The sequence below is a fragment of the Colossoma macropomum genome, unplaced genomic scaffold (genome assembly GCF_904425465.1).
Source record: "Colossoma macropomum unplaced genomic scaffold, Colossoma_macropomum, whole genome shotgun sequence".
NCBI classification, from domain to species: Eukaryota; Metazoa; Chordata; class Actinopteri; order Characiformes; family Serrasalmidae; genus Colossoma; species Colossoma macropomum.
In genome coordinates this window covers 9,774,780-9,791,705 of record NW_023494786.1, presented here as the reverse complement: position 1 = coordinate 9,791,705, position 16,926 = coordinate 9,774,780, and the positions used below count along the sequence as shown (strand labels likewise).

General features: G+C 39.0%; 1 protein-coding gene across 3 annotated transcripts in view; it reads left to right on the top strand.

Moving 5' to 3' along the window:
* Positions 1 to 16,926, top strand: part of cadm1b (cell adhesion molecule 1b) — a 221,137-nt gene that overhangs the window by 166,675 nt on the left and 37,536 nt on the right. For all 3 annotated transcript variants that reach the window (XM_036560529.1, XM_036560535.1, XM_036560524.1), the window contains 4 exons: positions 483 to 620; positions 7,715 to 7,873; positions 8,875 to 8,971; positions 10,903 to 11,075. In XM_036560529.1, coding sequence (XP_036416422.1) covers positions 483 to 620; positions 7,715 to 7,873; positions 8,875 to 8,971; positions 10,903 to 11,075 — 567 coding nt within the window. The remainder of the gene's footprint in view (positions 1 to 482; positions 621 to 7,714; positions 7,874 to 8,874; positions 8,972 to 10,902; positions 11,076 to 16,926) is intronic.

Here is a 16,926-nt window from a genome sequence, read left to right as displayed (position 1 = left end):
TTTTAGACTGAAGCTCTGACTTAGTCTTTTTTTTAACACCTTAAACTGCAGGCTTATTATTCAGTTGTTCAGTAACTACTCTAAATTCTCCAGTAACTACTATGAAAAGTGTTATACGAGCGAGTGTGTGCCTACATACAGAGCCTTGCAGTTTAAAAGAATACTCATTTTGTCAACCTGCCAAATCAATTACTATGCATAAATCCCAACTCTTTTCTCTTTACTTAGTAAAAAAACAAAAAAACAATTTGAAACTTGGAAACTTTAGACTATTCCTTTAAGGAGTTAGCATGACCCTTAGGTTCATATATGTTCACTGTACTTCCTACGGTGTCTTTTTACAGCCGCTAGGCCAAATGCTCATCAGAGCGGATCTTGATGAAAGAGAATGTTGTGCAGCAGGCTTTAGATCCAGATAGAGATCCAGCTGAAGGGAGCTCGAAAGCCCATCTCTAATCCTGCCGCTGTTTACGTTCCTCCAGTTCCGCCAGGCAACCCAATCATCGAGTCCCGCGAGGACGTGGTGAGCGAGGGGAATGAGACGGAGATAACCTGCACCGCCATGGGCAGCAAGCCTGCCTCCACCATCACGTGGATGAAAGGAGACCAAATTCTACAAGGTCAGCTTCACATTCACAATCGCACTCACAAAGAGAGATTCAATGCTGTTTACCAGACTCTTTCAAACCATCTGATTCAGTGAATCAAATGTCTGCCTCAACCATTTGTTGAATCACAAAGTTAAGTAAACTTCATCATTACCTTCTCCATATATGGTGAAATTTAGCTCCATGAGTGAGCCTGATTTTCACTACTTCTACTCACTAATAGAGTCAGACTCTTATGCACAGGGTAAAAACATATAACTGAAAGAAGAAGCCAGTTACATTTATTAGAAAGAAAACTCAGAAGGGTTCCTGAAGGGCGCAACAGTCTAAGCGTTGGCCGAATCATTCAGGAGTTTATGATGAAATTACTCAGTGCGATGCTAGCCAATGCAAGCGCCTGTTAGCTGATGTAACAGAATTGGCAGTTAGGGTTTTCCTCCAAGTGTTTTGAGCTGTCTAATGATATTGCGTTAGCAGCCGTTCAGTAGGATGTAATAGTGCTTCATGTGTATTTGAGGAAAAATGTTTGGTAGTATTGTGTGATATGGAGCGTCCTGGGTGGGAACTGTCCACAGCTAAATTAGAGTCGGAGAGGAATAGGTTTATTATTCATTACAATCCTTCTACGAACCCAATTCCAAAAAGTTGGGGTAGAACAAATAAAAACAAAAATTGCAAATCATTTGACCTGTGTTTACTTGTACAAAGACAAGATATTTAATGTTTTAACTCATTAACTTTGTCTTTTTGCATATATGTATTCTAAATTTGACGCCTACAGCATGTTCCAAAAAAGTTGGAAGAGGAGCATGTTCACCACTATCTTTATGTTTTCTTTTAATAACATTCAGTAATTGTTGAAGAACTGAAAACACCAATTGCTGTAGCTGTGAAAGCAGAATCACTTTCTGGACTGCAGGCAGGCCTGCGCCTGCATTCTGTTATGAAGCCACGCAGTTCCAACACATGCAAAATATGGCTTGGCATCGTCTTGCTGAAACAAGCGGGGATGTCCCTAAGACATTGTCTAGATGGCAGCATATGTTGCTCCAAAATGCATATGTACCCCACAGCATTAAAGGTGCCACAGAATGCATTTATACAATGTTTTTAATTGTTCATTGTACATAGTCCATTTACAACCCTATGATTTACAAGTGAATTAAAGTTGTTAGCTCACTATGAAACTTTAAATTTAAGATGATCTGGCTTCAAACATCCAAAGTGGATAAAATCCACACAGCATGGCTATCTTCTTACAGGTTGCAGTTGTGATGCTCATAAAGTTGGCACTGTCCATCATTTTGGTCCCTTCAGTGTCAAATGCTGAGCAAAGTGTTATTGTCCAAGGTTTGAGGAACGGTCAGGAGTGAAATGTGCAGAGCAAATTAACAACTTTAAATTAAAGTTGCTCAGCATCCTGTTAAAGCTGAGGGAACTGAAGCTTCTGTTCACCAGCTTGTTTTGCAAATTTTCTGTTCTACCTTACTTCAGCCCAGAGAAGTTGGTGGCATTCCTTGATGTTGATGTATGGCTTCCAATTGTATCTATAGATGCAGTGACTAACTGTTTACTTACAAGGTTTTCCTTAGTATTCCTGAGCCTATGTAGTTTTTAATGCACTGCCTTCCCAGGGAACTGAAGGTCATTATATAGGCATTGCCCTATATACACAGACATGTCTCCAGATTTTCTAAATCTTTTAATATCATTATGGACTGGAGATGATGAAATCACCTAAATTTCTTGCATTGCATTGAGGTTGGATTCATGGACTATTTGCTCATTCAGTTTTTTGCAAAGTGGTGACTGAGCCTTATGTGAATGCTCCTTTTATATAATCATCTTTACTAGTCTTACATTGCCCTTTCCCAACTTTTTTTGAATGTGTTGCACGCATCAAGTTTGGAATAAGCATAGCAATTAGTATGTTTACCAAAATCAATAAAGCTGATGAGGTAAAATATTAGATCTCTCGTTTTTGCCGTTTTCTTTTAAACGTATTTAAAGGACAATTTACAAATCCTTGCTTTCTGTTTTTATTTGCATTTTACTTCCTATTTATTTGCATTTTACCTGTCCTAACCATTTTGGAATTGGGTTTGTAGAGCTGGTCATAAACACGGTTATTGCTACTAACAAAAAGGTCCAATTCAGTTGGTGAATCAGCCTGTTTGTTGAAAAGAATGATTCATTTACAAACGGGATATCACTTGATCTTCCACCACTGATAGCACTTACACTACTGTGGTAGAACTGTTTAGACCAGTGGTCACCAACTCCTGGAGATCTACCTTCCTGCAACTCTAGTTCAAACCACAATCTGCTGCATCTGCACCAGCTAATTAACGTCTTCAGAAGTTTGTAATAGGCTGGATCATGTGCGTTAGCTGTTGGGTAAGGGGGGGGTGGGCAGCATGTTAGATTCAGGTTGGAACTAAACTCCGCAGGAAAGTAGATCTCCAGGAGCGTTGCTAACCACAGGTTTGGACAGTTATATATAGACAGTAAAAACTATACACACCAAATTTTGTTTAGGTTTCTACGTTTGAAAATACTGAATCGGTTGAAGTGGTTTATTGAAAAGAACCAGTTCAAAAGAATGATTCATTTACAAATCAGGTATCACTACCACACACCATCGATAGCACTTAACGGGGTGAAACTGTTTATACAGTCTTGGAATATAGGCAATAAAACCATACACCAAGTTTTGCTTGGATTTTTATGTTTGAAAGTAGTGAATCGTAGAGGTGGGCATCTGACAAAATACGATATTTCAAGATGCATAATACACAATATGTCACGATATTTATTTTTTATGACATCTGATAAGAACAGACAAAAACAACCAGTAGTCCCACATTAAAATATACTATCAACAACTATAAATACAGTAATTTATATTAATTTCTTTGAATAAAATTATAGTTAGTGAGTGTTGTTTAAGTACAGACAATATTCACGATATGCTCAGAAAAGCATATTGTGACAGTTTATCACGATAACGATAAATATCATCATATTGCCCAGCCCTAGTGAATCGGTTTATTGAAAAGAAGCAGTTCAAAACAATGATTCCTTTACAAATCAGATATTACTGTCATATGCCATTGATAGCAGTTACACTAACGTGGTGGAACTGTTTAGACAGTCATGCAACACATTGATAGCACTTAATAAACTAATGTGATGAAACTGTTTAGACAGCTGGAATACAGACAAAACAATACAGCAAGCTTGTTTCATTTGAAAACAGTGGATCAGTTCACCTGGTTTATTGAAAAGAACCAGTTACAAGGAACGATTCGTTCATGAATCGGACATCACTAAAATCACACACCATTGATAGCACTTTTGTCATTCCAACCCATCTCCCTCGTGCACAATGTGCAGAGAACACGGCACATTTCCATTTGGATGATCCTGTAATGATTTTTAATTACGTCTTAACAAGGCAGTGATGAGGCGGAGGGAGTATTCAGCATAAAGCGGCAAGAAGAATGCCGCCGCATACGGGGCTCCGAGACGGGATTTTTTTTTCGGCTGGGTCTTTTTTTTTTCAGCGGCGCTTAAATAAGTGGCTTTGAACGAACTCCAGCTGTTTCCCTCCCACTCAGCCGCCGCGCTGCCTGCGTATTAGCTGACACCAGTTGAGGCCGTTGCAGACTGTGCGATAAAGGGAATCTGCAGGCTGGGTAATCTGCTCATGAATGCCTTTCTCCATTAAGACAGTGGGGAGGGTGCGCTGATTAACTCTCAGAGACTACCTGGTGGCAAAAAACACATGACGAGCGAACGCTTTCATGGTACGCATCTCGCAGAGCGAAATGAATGAAGCAGCCGGAGCTCCGAATTTAAGCAATGAGTCATGCAGGATCAGAAGCTCTCCGTATTCTCCTAACTAGAGTCAGAACTGAAGTAAAATTACATTTAATCATCCGTACGTGTCATATGGTGTTACCACAATTTGTCTCGACACGTTGGCATACACTTAGTTTCTAAATCGCATTAATTAGCATACGGCTAATCTATATCAAGCTAATGCCTATTGTAATTGATCAGATTCAGTGCTTGTCTTCGACTTTGACAGTCACAGCCTCTTGGGTTCTATATCCATTGTGGAGAATCCACAAGCAGACAGATTGTTCGTTGGTGCTTTGCATACTGTGTTCTCAAAAACTCTTCAAAAACAGTAAAAGATAAACAAAGCCCCCCCACCGCCCTTTCCAGCAATTTGTTATTCTTCGCATGTCTCCTGACTGTAGGGAAGTGAGCTGTGTTGTAGGTCAGTGCTGGGCTATAATTATTTCCCCACTTCATTAGGTCCAAGTAAACCATCATCCTCAGCACTGCAATTAGTTCTCTGCCCTTGGAGCTTCCAGATTGTCTTAAAAAGAAGGCAGCCTTGACAGCCAGTGGCTTGGCGTGCTCCAGCTGACCTGGAGGCTCCGCTGAGTTTGGCTTCATAATAGTCGTTTTGGAATCTCAGACGATTGCGTGTATTTTAGCTGCCTTGAACTTAAGAAAGTGAAATGAAAAACAGCCCAGGGCATACTTCACAGCGATAGCTACAGTACAGTTATCAAAAGTTTGGGGACACTTTGCCTACTTTTGAAATTTTAATTTTCAGGTTTTTTGTTCAATTACGTGGAAAAAAAACCTGCAGGGTATAGCATTGCTAATACTTAGAGTATATTTTGCAAGACTCAGCTTCAGCTTGAAACTAGGAATTGGGCAACATAACATATCACAGTATGTTTTTCCAAATATATTGTGGATATCGTCAGAACTTCAAGAGCATTTACCAAGTGCTTACAGCAAGAGGAGTCGTGCAGCAGTTCAAGTGTTGGCCCTATGGTCAGGAGATTGCGAGTTCAGTCCCTGCCATCCAGCGCTGCCATAGTCATCTGTGTGTGCAAGAGACCATGATTAGCCTTGCTCTCTCTTGGTGGGAAGGATGGCCCACCAAGCATATAAGGGCAAACATAGTCCAGCTTTACTGGATTTAGTGCAGTGTGGTATGTAAACCACTGAATAAAAATTATAGCACTCATTGATTTATTTATTTATTTTTTTAAATTGGCACTACTGGTTCATTTTTGTCTGTGCAGACTTATCAAACCTTATCAAAAAATAAATGAAATATTGTGATGCAGATATATTGTAAAAAAAATGTCTAAGTGTGATTTAAACAGATGGAACCAAAACAAGAGGATAAAATGTGCAGGGTCCAGTATCAAGATCCGTCACAAATAGTGTCACTAGCGTTTTGCCGCTGTTATATCAGAACCTCTTATTTCTGTTGCTTTATTAATAGTTATTTGTTTTACTCCATTTTAAAATGCCAGCTACCCTTTGCATTGTGTGAACATTTCATGACCAATAGAACAAGGTCTATAATCGTTTAACAAAATATTGATACCTCAACGTAAAGTTAAGAATGTTGCATCGGTTACACCTAAGGCAGTACGTACAAGGCTATATGACAACTACATGAGCTTATCATGACAACTCATGAATCTGTATAAACACATTTATTCTAATTGATGTTGTTGCTCATAAAGGCTGTTTTTGTCAACTTTGATGTCAAGCTGACTTAACACATCTATCAGACGACAGATTTTTTTTTTTGGCATTTGTTTGATCGTTACACTTTTTTGGGTGAAATGACAGCATGTTATACCAACTGACTTTGTAGCTTAGTGTATATCATAGGGACATAATACCGATGATGTGATATACCTTAAAATCCTATGACACAAAGTCATTTTACCTAAGAGCCACAAGAAATGATCATTATGTCATATTATCAGCACTATGTCACTGTGACATTCAGCTATATAGTCCATGTCATTTCACCCCAGAATGTGTCTTGACAACCTAATATCAGGGGAAAAAAAAATGTCACCATAACTTAATAGCAGAGTCGGCAAATGCAACCTTTTTGACAAATGATGCCTATTGAAAAAAGTGTTTATAAATGTTAATGTAGGTTTATGCCAGTTGTCATGATGAGCTTATGTAGGTATCATGTAGCCTTACAAACACTGTCCTAAAGTAAAGCTGCACTATGCAAGATGTTTTTGTTACGGAGGAAAGTACTGATTAAAGAGGAAAAAAACATGCAAAAATATGGTGTGCAGGTGCTGCACCCTGTAAAGTCTGAAATAATCATTAAAATGTCAGAGGCATCGGGTCAGATTTTGAGCTTTTCGGACCACATCATAAGTCTACATATTAATGACACACACAGACTCAAACAGAAGGTTCGGCTTGATGTTTAAGAGTCAAATGCAAAATCAACATTAGACTGATGAAGATATGATGACAATAGAAGATAATTCACTTACATCCTTGCAAGACACATCCTTTTCCAAGTTTTGACTGAGTTCTCTTTAAATACCCTTTCAGCACGCTCGCAATTTTCAGATTTATTCGCTCGGGGAAGGGGTCCGAAGCACAAATGATATTACAAAATGTTCTTCTGCAAGTTGTGTGCAGTTACACATTTCCACCAGAGAGGTCTCCAAATCCACAAATCTTACATAGTGCAGCTTTAAGATCTATGTATCTATCTAAAAGTAGTCATGCTCAAAACACTGAAACATTACTTCCCCACACACATGGAGGAAATACACACTAACGACATCACATCACACAACATGAGTGTGCTATTTCAGGATATATTTGTTACAGGATTGGATTGATTCTATTTTTCCCTGAATGCCCAATCCAGTGTTTTTGCTGCTACTCATTGAAACAGATATGCCATCTCTAATTGAAAACATCTGTATCAGAAAACTAGGTGTCGAACTTTTCATGGGTACAACACGGTGTGTTGTAGGTATGAAAACAGTCATGTGAATCTGCCTTATTGTGCGCTGATGTGACGCCGCGGTGTCACGGTCAATATACCGAGCGTGACAGCGAGGAGACGTGTCTGCCACTTTAAATGAATGTAAGATTTGTTTGGAGGTGATGGATCATTTCTCAAAGACCTTCATGGCGCCACGCTGGGACGGGGAGTTATTATGAGGTGGGTCAGGATAGAGAGAGAGCGCTCTCGTTACAGGCTGCCGTGTCATTCTCCTGTTTGCTCCCAGGCGAGGAGACGGTTGAGGAGACGTACGACAGGATGTTCACCGTCACCAGCCAGCTCAGGCTCACCGTCTCCAAGGAGGACGATGGAGTGGCCGTCATCTGCATCATTGACCACCCGGCCGTGAAGGACTTCCAAGCACAGAAATACCTGGAAGTGCAATGTGAGTCATCCCTCAAACACAGCGGGCTAACTCCATAACCAGTCACACAACAAACAGGCTCCTGCCTATTCATCCGTATGCAGAAAACAGCCCCTTTTTTGATTGGATTGTTGCATTGAATGAAAGGATTGATGCCAAAAAAGACTTTTTTGTTATTAGATATTAACCTGGACAGAGCCTTGGGATTTGCTTTAATTAAAACAGGCTTTGTCTTGTTATGCCTTGGTTTGATAATGCTATTCACTAAATAGCGCTGTAATTGAGGGTGATCAGTGAGCGTTATTACGGGCCATGGAAAGCCCCGGAAAGGTTGACCTACCCTTTTGTAATCTTTGTAGAATATTAATTTATTCAGACGGCTGACTATTCGAGCTGACCTTTTGTGAAGAAAAGACAGGAGGGATCAGCCTGACTGTAAAAAGCTTGACATTTTGACAAACACAGATAAAGGCGAGGAAGAAAATAAAAACATTTTTACAGTACACTACCATTAAACAGACTGTTTGAATTCAAGACGGCCGCCTTTGCTTCTGCATCTTTTCCCCTGAGGACTAAAGCTTTGCTGTTAAAACCATGTACTGCACTGTCTGTGCCTTATTGCTTTTTCTAAGGCAGCTAATGATAGTGTGTAGCATATGGACGCTGGAAATGTAAGAAACACGCAGCCAATTTGTTACGCAACTATGGGAAAAAAGGCAATCTGAACAAAGACCTCTTCTTCACACTACTGTGTGAATAAATGAATATGAATAAAATTAAGAAAGTAAGCTAGCTTAGTAGCTTAGCACTTATGCGCTAAGTGTAGCATTAGCGCATAAGTGTTAATGGAGTTCTGTATAAATATGATTAAAGATGCTGTCTAATTGGGCTAACAGACTTTTAACAGCGCTGCAGAATGATCATGAGAAAAGCAGTGTTACAGTAGAGGGGGATATGTGCGCTGCCCTGCTTGTGCCTGTACCTTCATGTGCCTCTTCATGTACTTTTGCTCTGTTTTTCAGATAAACCAGAGGTGAAGATTGTGGTGGGGTTTCCAGAGGGTCCAACGAGGGAAGGGGAGAACCTGGAGCTGACGTGCAAAGCCAAGGGCAAACCACAGTGAGTGTTTAGAGCTATCCACGCTTCATCTTTTATCTTTTCGATATGAAAGATCGCTGTCTTATCCACTCTAGGCACATTATAAATGGATCGGTATTGGCTATATTAACCCAGAGCAGTCTATATACAGCACTGTTTGCAGTCTGAGCTCAAAAGCCACTTACAGTTTCTGCAGTCTCAGTGTTTAGATTACACTTAAGTAGGCCTGTCACAATTATTACATAAATCACCTGATCACAAATATTTCAGCTGATCAAAGTTATTTAAGCTGTTTCTTTAATGTTTGTTAACACCTTTAGAGGGCAACAGGAAGCAGTGTTTATTTGATGTTTGCTAACTTCTTTAGAGGGCAGCAGTGAGTAATATTTGTTTATTTGATGGTTGTTAACTCCTTTATAGGCCAGTGGTGAGTAATGTTTGTTAACACCTTTAGAGGCAGCGGTGAGTAATGTTTGTTCATATGATGTTTGTTAACACCTTTAGAGGCAGCGGTGAGTAATGTTTGTTCATATGATGTTTGTTAACACCTTTAGAGGCAGCGGTGAGTAATGTTTGTTCATATGATGTTTGTTAACACCTTTAGAGGCAGCAGTGAGTAATGTTTGTTCATATGATGTTTGTTAACACCTTTAGAGGCAGCAGTGAGTAATGTTTGTTCATATGATGTTTGTTAACACCTTTAGAGGCAGCAGTGAGTAATGTTTGTTCATATGATGTTTGTTAACACCTTTAGAGGCAGCAGTGAGTAATGTTTGTTCATATGATGTTTGTTAACACCTTTAGAGGCAGCAGTGAGTAATGTTTGATTATTTGATGTTTAACATGTTTAGAGGGCAGTGGAGAGTTTGATTATTTGATGTTTAACACATTTAGAGGGCAGTGGAGAGTTTGTTTATTTGATTGTAACACATTTAGAAGGCAGCAGTGAATAATGTTCATTTGTTGTTAACACCTTTAGAGGGCATTAGTTCTGAGTAATGTTTGTTAATATAAGCTTGTGCTGTTTCTGTCAACAGTATCAACAGCTATGAAGCAAAACAGCTATTGAGCTGTTGCATACAACGAGGACAAAAGACAAATTGTTAATTGCAATTATTTATATGGCAGTTCATCATCAGATAAAATTTAATGATTTCGACAGGCCTACAGTTAAGCTATCCATTTACCTTCCATCAAAATAGTTAACTGTGTATGTGACTGTGCAGTCAATATATATATATATATATATATATATATATATATATATATATATATGAAAAAGAAGTACTTTATGCTTGATTTAACATCTTGAAATACAAAACTAGCATATTCACTATAAATGAGTCATTTCAAAAACATTAGGTGTCCAACAGTATGCACAAACTAAAAATGAACTAATTTCTCTGTGGCATTTTAAAGTAATCGGCAGCCTAGTGTGAGTTATTTAGACTGAGTTGCTTTTGCTAACTTTCATATACTTAATAAATGTACACTGTGCAGTTGTATTGTCTACAACAATACAAATACTGGATTGGCACTTTGTATTGGCTTAATAAATTGGCTCTGTTACAATGATTGTGGGCAAACAAAACTGACTGATACATCCCTATAAGAAGCCATAACTAGCTCAAAAACAAGCATTACTGATCAAAAAGTAATACCATTTTAAGAAGTGCTTGAGTTTTAACTGCAGCACTCATTTTCATGAAAGCCTTTTGGTATAAACATAGTGCTTTAATATCCAAAACAGTTGGATATTCCCACACTACTGTAAACACAAATCCTGCAACTTTGAATGTACCAGCATATTCATGCGGGTAGAAAGTGCATGCATTCTGAGGGCGATGTGTTTTTTCAGCACTGAGGAAGTTGAATGAGGTCCTCCTCGTTATCCACTCTCAGCCGGGATGTTGACACAGACATCTCTAAATTATCGTTGTGCTGTTTTACAGGCCTCATCAAATTTACTGGTTCAAAGTGGATGATGATGTTCCCTCCCACGCGGTGATTACAGGCTCTGATCTGTTCATCGAGAACCTCAACAAGTCCTACAATGGAACGTACCGCTGCGTGGCCTCCAACTTAGTTGGGGAAGCCTACGACGACTACATCCTCTATGTGTACGGTACGTATTAAGGTTTTTCTAACCACAAGCTTTAAAAGCTGTATAGGAGCCGCTGGTGCGTAATCATTCCTTTCTTTTCTTTTTGAATATCTCTGACTTATGCTTTGTGCTTGTGTTTCCACATTCATTTTCTACTTCAGGGGACAATGCTTCCCATTCTACGCCATAATCTGTCTTTCTTGTTTAAAAAGGACAATGAGGCAGAATTATTCAGTGGTTTTATATTTATACCAGAGAGCTTTTTTTCTACTGTCTTAGCCTTTTGAACACATCAGCTACTACAGTGTTCTTCTGGATGCGCATGTAGTCTGACTGTACAGTGAGGGGTGAAGTTCCAGCAGATAGTTTGATTGACCACTCATTTATCCTTATAATTGGAGGTTTAGTGGTTGAAGTTGGTGCCAAGCTCTGGATAGAACTGCAAGATATAGACAACAAGTACTGTGATACGCCTTCCAGTATATTTAAAAAATGACACTTTTTTCAGGTCAAATATGATTTCTGATTCCAAGATTTAATATGTTACACGTCTTGATTCTACACAGCTCTAATTACATACTACACAGATTGGAGCTCAGAACAATTTTATTTCATCAAAAAAATAGATTTACCTCATCTTTTTGGTGCAGTATGTAAACACTGATCAAGTTTCAAACCGTACAATTCACTCTCCCGTCTTTACATTCCATATAAGGAAACAGCCGATTCTGAATTCATTGTTACTGTGATGTCGCAAAACCTAACACATTTACATACATTCGCCTATTCCCTCAGGTTTTTGGCTCAGGTAGAGGTGTTAAGGAAGTGTTATGCAGAACGGCTCCTGCCGGGTATGAGTCAGCCACTCTCCTACATCGGCCCACAATTCAGAACTAATATATCATTTGATAATCATAATATATCAATATGATAATTTGGCCTTTGTAATACTGCAGTTGAGGTCCAGCCATTCACTTTGAAGTGTGAGGAGTCTTTCAAGCTGGTAAGGTTTTGAATGAGGCACAATACAGGGCAGCCAATCAGAACAGAGGTCATTTACATATATCAATCTTAAAGGCACAGTAACAAAAACAGCCTGTTTAATTGTAAGGAATAAAGAGAAGTTGGAAAATGGTAATGTAAAAATGAATTAAAACCTAAACCCATACAAATATGGGGGCAGATGTGAAAAAGTGGAAAAATAAAAAATATTGATCTAAAATAGTGATCTAATAAAACATAAGTATCACTAAACAACTACTTCTAAACAACACAAAATCCTAAACCTCCTCATATGAAACCTTATACAGCATGTCTTCAGTTTCAACCCTCAAAAGCTGATATACACCGATCAGGAATAACATTATGACCACCTCCTTGTTTCTACGTTCTTTGTCCATTTTATTGTCCTATTTTAAACACTGTGTCCACTCACTGTCCACTCTATTAGACACTCCTACCTTGTCAGTCCACCTTGTAGATGTAATGTCAGAGACGACAGCTCATCTGCTGCTGCACAGTTTGTGTTGGTCATCCTCTAGTCCTTCATCAGTGGTCACAGGACGCTGCCCACAGGACGCTGTAGGCTGGATATTTTTAGTTGGTGGACTATTCTCAGTCCAGCAGTGACACTGAGGTGTTTAAAAACTCCAGCAGCTCTGCTGTGTCTGATCCACTCAGACCAGCACAACACACACTAACACACCACGTCAGTGTTACTGCAGTGCTGAGAATGATCCACCACCCAAATAGCACCTGCTCTGTGAGGGTCCATAGGGGGTCCTGACCACTAAAGAACAGGGTAAAAGGGGGCTAACAGAGTATGCAGAGAAACAGATGGACTACAGTCTGTAATTGTAGAACTACAGTGTGCACCTATATAGTAAGTGGAGCTGATAAAATGGACAATGAGCGTAGAAACAAGGAGGTGGTCATAATGTTATGCCTGATCAGTGTATCAACAAAACACAGTTAATATGTGTGCGAAATTTACATTCACACTATTAATCATAACTAAGACAGGTTAGTTTGACCTCATTAATTCATCAAAACACTCAGAAATACTTACCTGGAACTATGCACTTGTAAAAGTTAAGGTGTCAAATGGAACTAACAGTTCCATAGAAGAGGGGTGCTCAATCCAGGTCCTGGAGATCTGCCATCCTGGATAGTTAAGATCCAACACACATGGCTCTAATTGTTACCTGCAACAGGTGTGTTTGATAAAGGCTGGTGCTAAACTCTCCAGGGCGGTAGATCTACAAGACCAGGACTGGATCCCCTCGCAATAGAAGAACCACTTTTGGTTCCCTAAAGACCCTTTCAGTGGATGGTTTGTTGAAGAACCATTGTTGAAAATGAGATGTGTTAGTGTGAAGAAACTTCTTATAGATCAAAGAACCCCCGCTTAACACAAAAATTCTGTACTATTAAAGGTTATTCCTAGGAACCACAGGCCCAACCCAACAACTACTTAGGATCCTTTGTTTTTAAGCATGAGCATTGTTTGGTCACTGGCATTGGTTAGGGGGCTTATTTTTATTGCAGCCTTCTGTCATGTCAGTACTGCAAAGGCCAATATCGCAACATGAATATCAAATGATATACTAGTTCTAAATAACGTGAATTGTGCATAGATGTGGGAGTGTGGCTGAGTCATTCCTGGCAGCAGCCGTTCTGCATGACACTTCCATGACGCCTTTACCTGAGTGAAAAAACTCACTGATCACACTCACTTTTTTAAAACAGTGACAGCCACTTTGGCTTTAGTGCCAATCTGCTTCGAATCTGCTCTCCAAATGCAAAAAGTCCTGGAATATTAAAACTGTAATTGTTGATCTGCTGGAGTGAGAGATTTCAGAAAGCAGACATTAGAATCCCAAAAATTTCACTTGTCAGTTAAGTGCAGCAGTGAAATATTCCATCGTGTCAGAAATATTAGACATTCAGAGATTCAATTAGGGCGAATCGGCCTACAGAACACGGACAATTAGATTAGCACGGCTTAATGCATATTTGTTGTTTCTCTTTAAAAGCCTTTGCTAGTTGCTGTTTTGCCTTAGGGAAGGCCAACACGGCTCACGTTTGTTGTAAACAAAGTAGTTGTGTCTCGTGGCGCATTTCTAAATCAATTTACCGAGACAGCTGCAGAACATGACATACCTCGGAGGCTCTAACAAGCATGAAGACCTCTCGTAGGCTGATAATCCAAGACCCTGCGTATTCCTCTATGGCCTGTCAGCGCTGCTTTTACATCTGTGCTAGGGGGAGGGCTTGCCTTTAGCAGGCAGCGAGTAAAACAGTGACTTTAGCCATTTGAGAACATTTCCATTTCTCTATTCACTTGCCATGTCTGAAACACTGCTGCTTACGATTCAATATCAGCATACGTACCGGCACGTTGGATACACATTACAAACACAAAGACAGAGACTGCAGCGATTGGTTTCTCCATTTACACCCCATTCATTCAGCCACTGCATTCATGGCCTTAACAAAAGGGGTCTTACAAGAGATTGAAATACAATGCACATCTTCCATTGCTGGCACTGGAGAATTCTCAGTGTCCCAACTTAAACACTATTATGTCTGATTCCGAAAGCTTGTACAATAGACGGTGGAACAGAACGCAAGATTATTATGCGCCAATTTAGCTGAATTTTAAATGACCATTGGCTTCTCTGAATATATGAATTGTTAAAACCAGCTGAGGCATAGATAGGCTAGAAATGAGGTTTGGCCAGTGTTCAGGCCTGTATACCTGAATGTACTGAACTATAACAGTCCTTGAATGAGGTTAAAGGTCACTTTGGGCAAGATCATAAATATTAGATGGTTTACTCTGAGCTAAATAACACATTTTACAGCTGTATTTGACGCTGAGGCCATGCTGGGCAACGGAGCCTTTCAAGGAACTGTACTTCACTAGACTGTTTCTGTAAAATATGCTCTTTAACTGCCGGTCAAGGCACACATTCAAGTCAACCCAGCTGCTCTCTGAGTGTCCAGGTACAGGCTGAGTAAACCTGAACTGCTGAAGTTATAGTCTCCAGTCTGAGCAGTTTGCTTTCATGGAGCAAGAGATGTAGAGTCTGCTTATGGTAAATCAGTATGAAAAATGTAATAATAATTCAATAATTGAATTGACTTGATTCAAGTGTCTACACCATTTTACATAATAAAATATATTACATTAACACAGACACTGACAAAGGTAAGTCAACTGAAAAGCAAAAAACGTACTGATCCCACAAAGAATAACTAATTAACATTTAAAAACAATGCCTAAGTATTTAGGAAACAGCTTATGTTAGTTTTTGCAAAATTACAAGACAATGTTCTATGAAGTAAAGGACTATATTGACATTTTTCCCCATTTATAACACTTTTATGAAGCATGATTTCCAAGTATTGGAAAATAAGGCAAAGGGATAATCACGAACGCTGTGTAGGGAGTCTTTAAATAAACTGTTATGTGATTTATTTCATTCATGTGGAATTTATGTTCACATTCGAATAAAATAAATTGAACACATAAGCATAACAGTTCATTAAGCTATAAAATTGATAGCATAGCCTTGGAATATACTGCAGTAACCCATCTACTGCATTGCATGTTGATTCAATTAGTAACTGTAAAGGGCAAGACGTTAATGTTTCCTTTTAATTTAAAAACATAGCTCAGTATATTCTGACGTAAGAAGAATGTTGAACATTGTATTACTTACATTGGAACTTTTCATTACCGATTCCGAGTCTATGAATGTATTAGTACTGATAGACACACACAGGCACAGTCCAAATCATCCTTTTGCAAATTGCGCTTCAACTCATGTCAAAACGGAAGATTAGCCAGGAATGAGGATTAGCCAAGGGAAAAAAAAATGGAGAAAACAGAAAAACAAGCCCAGAACTAGGTGTCGGACCGAGAATAGCATCATTGATCTGTCTTGACGTCTTATTTCTTTGTGTTCCACTGTGGACACACCATAATTATCATCCCATCTTTCAGTGTCCCTTTTTCTATTACAAGTTTGGGCAAAGTGAAAGAAAGTTACAGTCCTTTTGAAAGGCTTTGTAATTTGTGATGCATGCTTTAAGAAAAGGTGTGGTAGTCCACAAATGGAGCTATGGAGCATGAGTTCCACAATGCTTTACATAATACTTACGTAACTTCTCCATATTACAGCTTGGACAGAAGGGGTTTTCACATTATGAGAAAAAATGGAAAAAGTACAATATCATTGCCAGTATTGAATCAGTCACCAGGACAAGGACCAGTCTTTGACGCATGTGTATAGCAAAATGTAGCTCCAATTGAACTTAAGAATACTTTTGATTTCTGAAAAGACCACTGATTGTGTCCTCTTAAGAGACCCAGAATGACTTGAATAAGATTTGAATAAGACTTTCTAGAAGGATAGTCTATTCTTTTGGCCTGTGGTGTTGTAGGTGGATGAAGTCCAGCTCATGAACCTGTCTCAGAGAGATGCTAATCACGCTTTTATTCCCCATTTGTATGGGTCCAACACATGGTGGGCTGAAGATGATACTCTGTCATTCATTCTTGGATTTGGTTCACAATTAAGAATTGTGTAGTGACTCTACACAGTAGTGATAGAGTAGTATTATAGTGACTCTGTAGTGATTCAGTTGTATTGTGTAGTGAAGTAATGTTAATAGTAGAGTAGTGATTCAGTAGTATTATACTGAGGTAATGTTTAGTGATTTAATAGTGACTCAGTATTGTGCAGTGAAGTAATATTTAGTGGTTCAGTAGTGATTCAGTAATATTGTGTAGTGAAGTATGTTTAGTAAATCACTAGTGTTTTGGTATTGTTATAATGAGGTAACGTTTAGTGTTTTAGCAGCG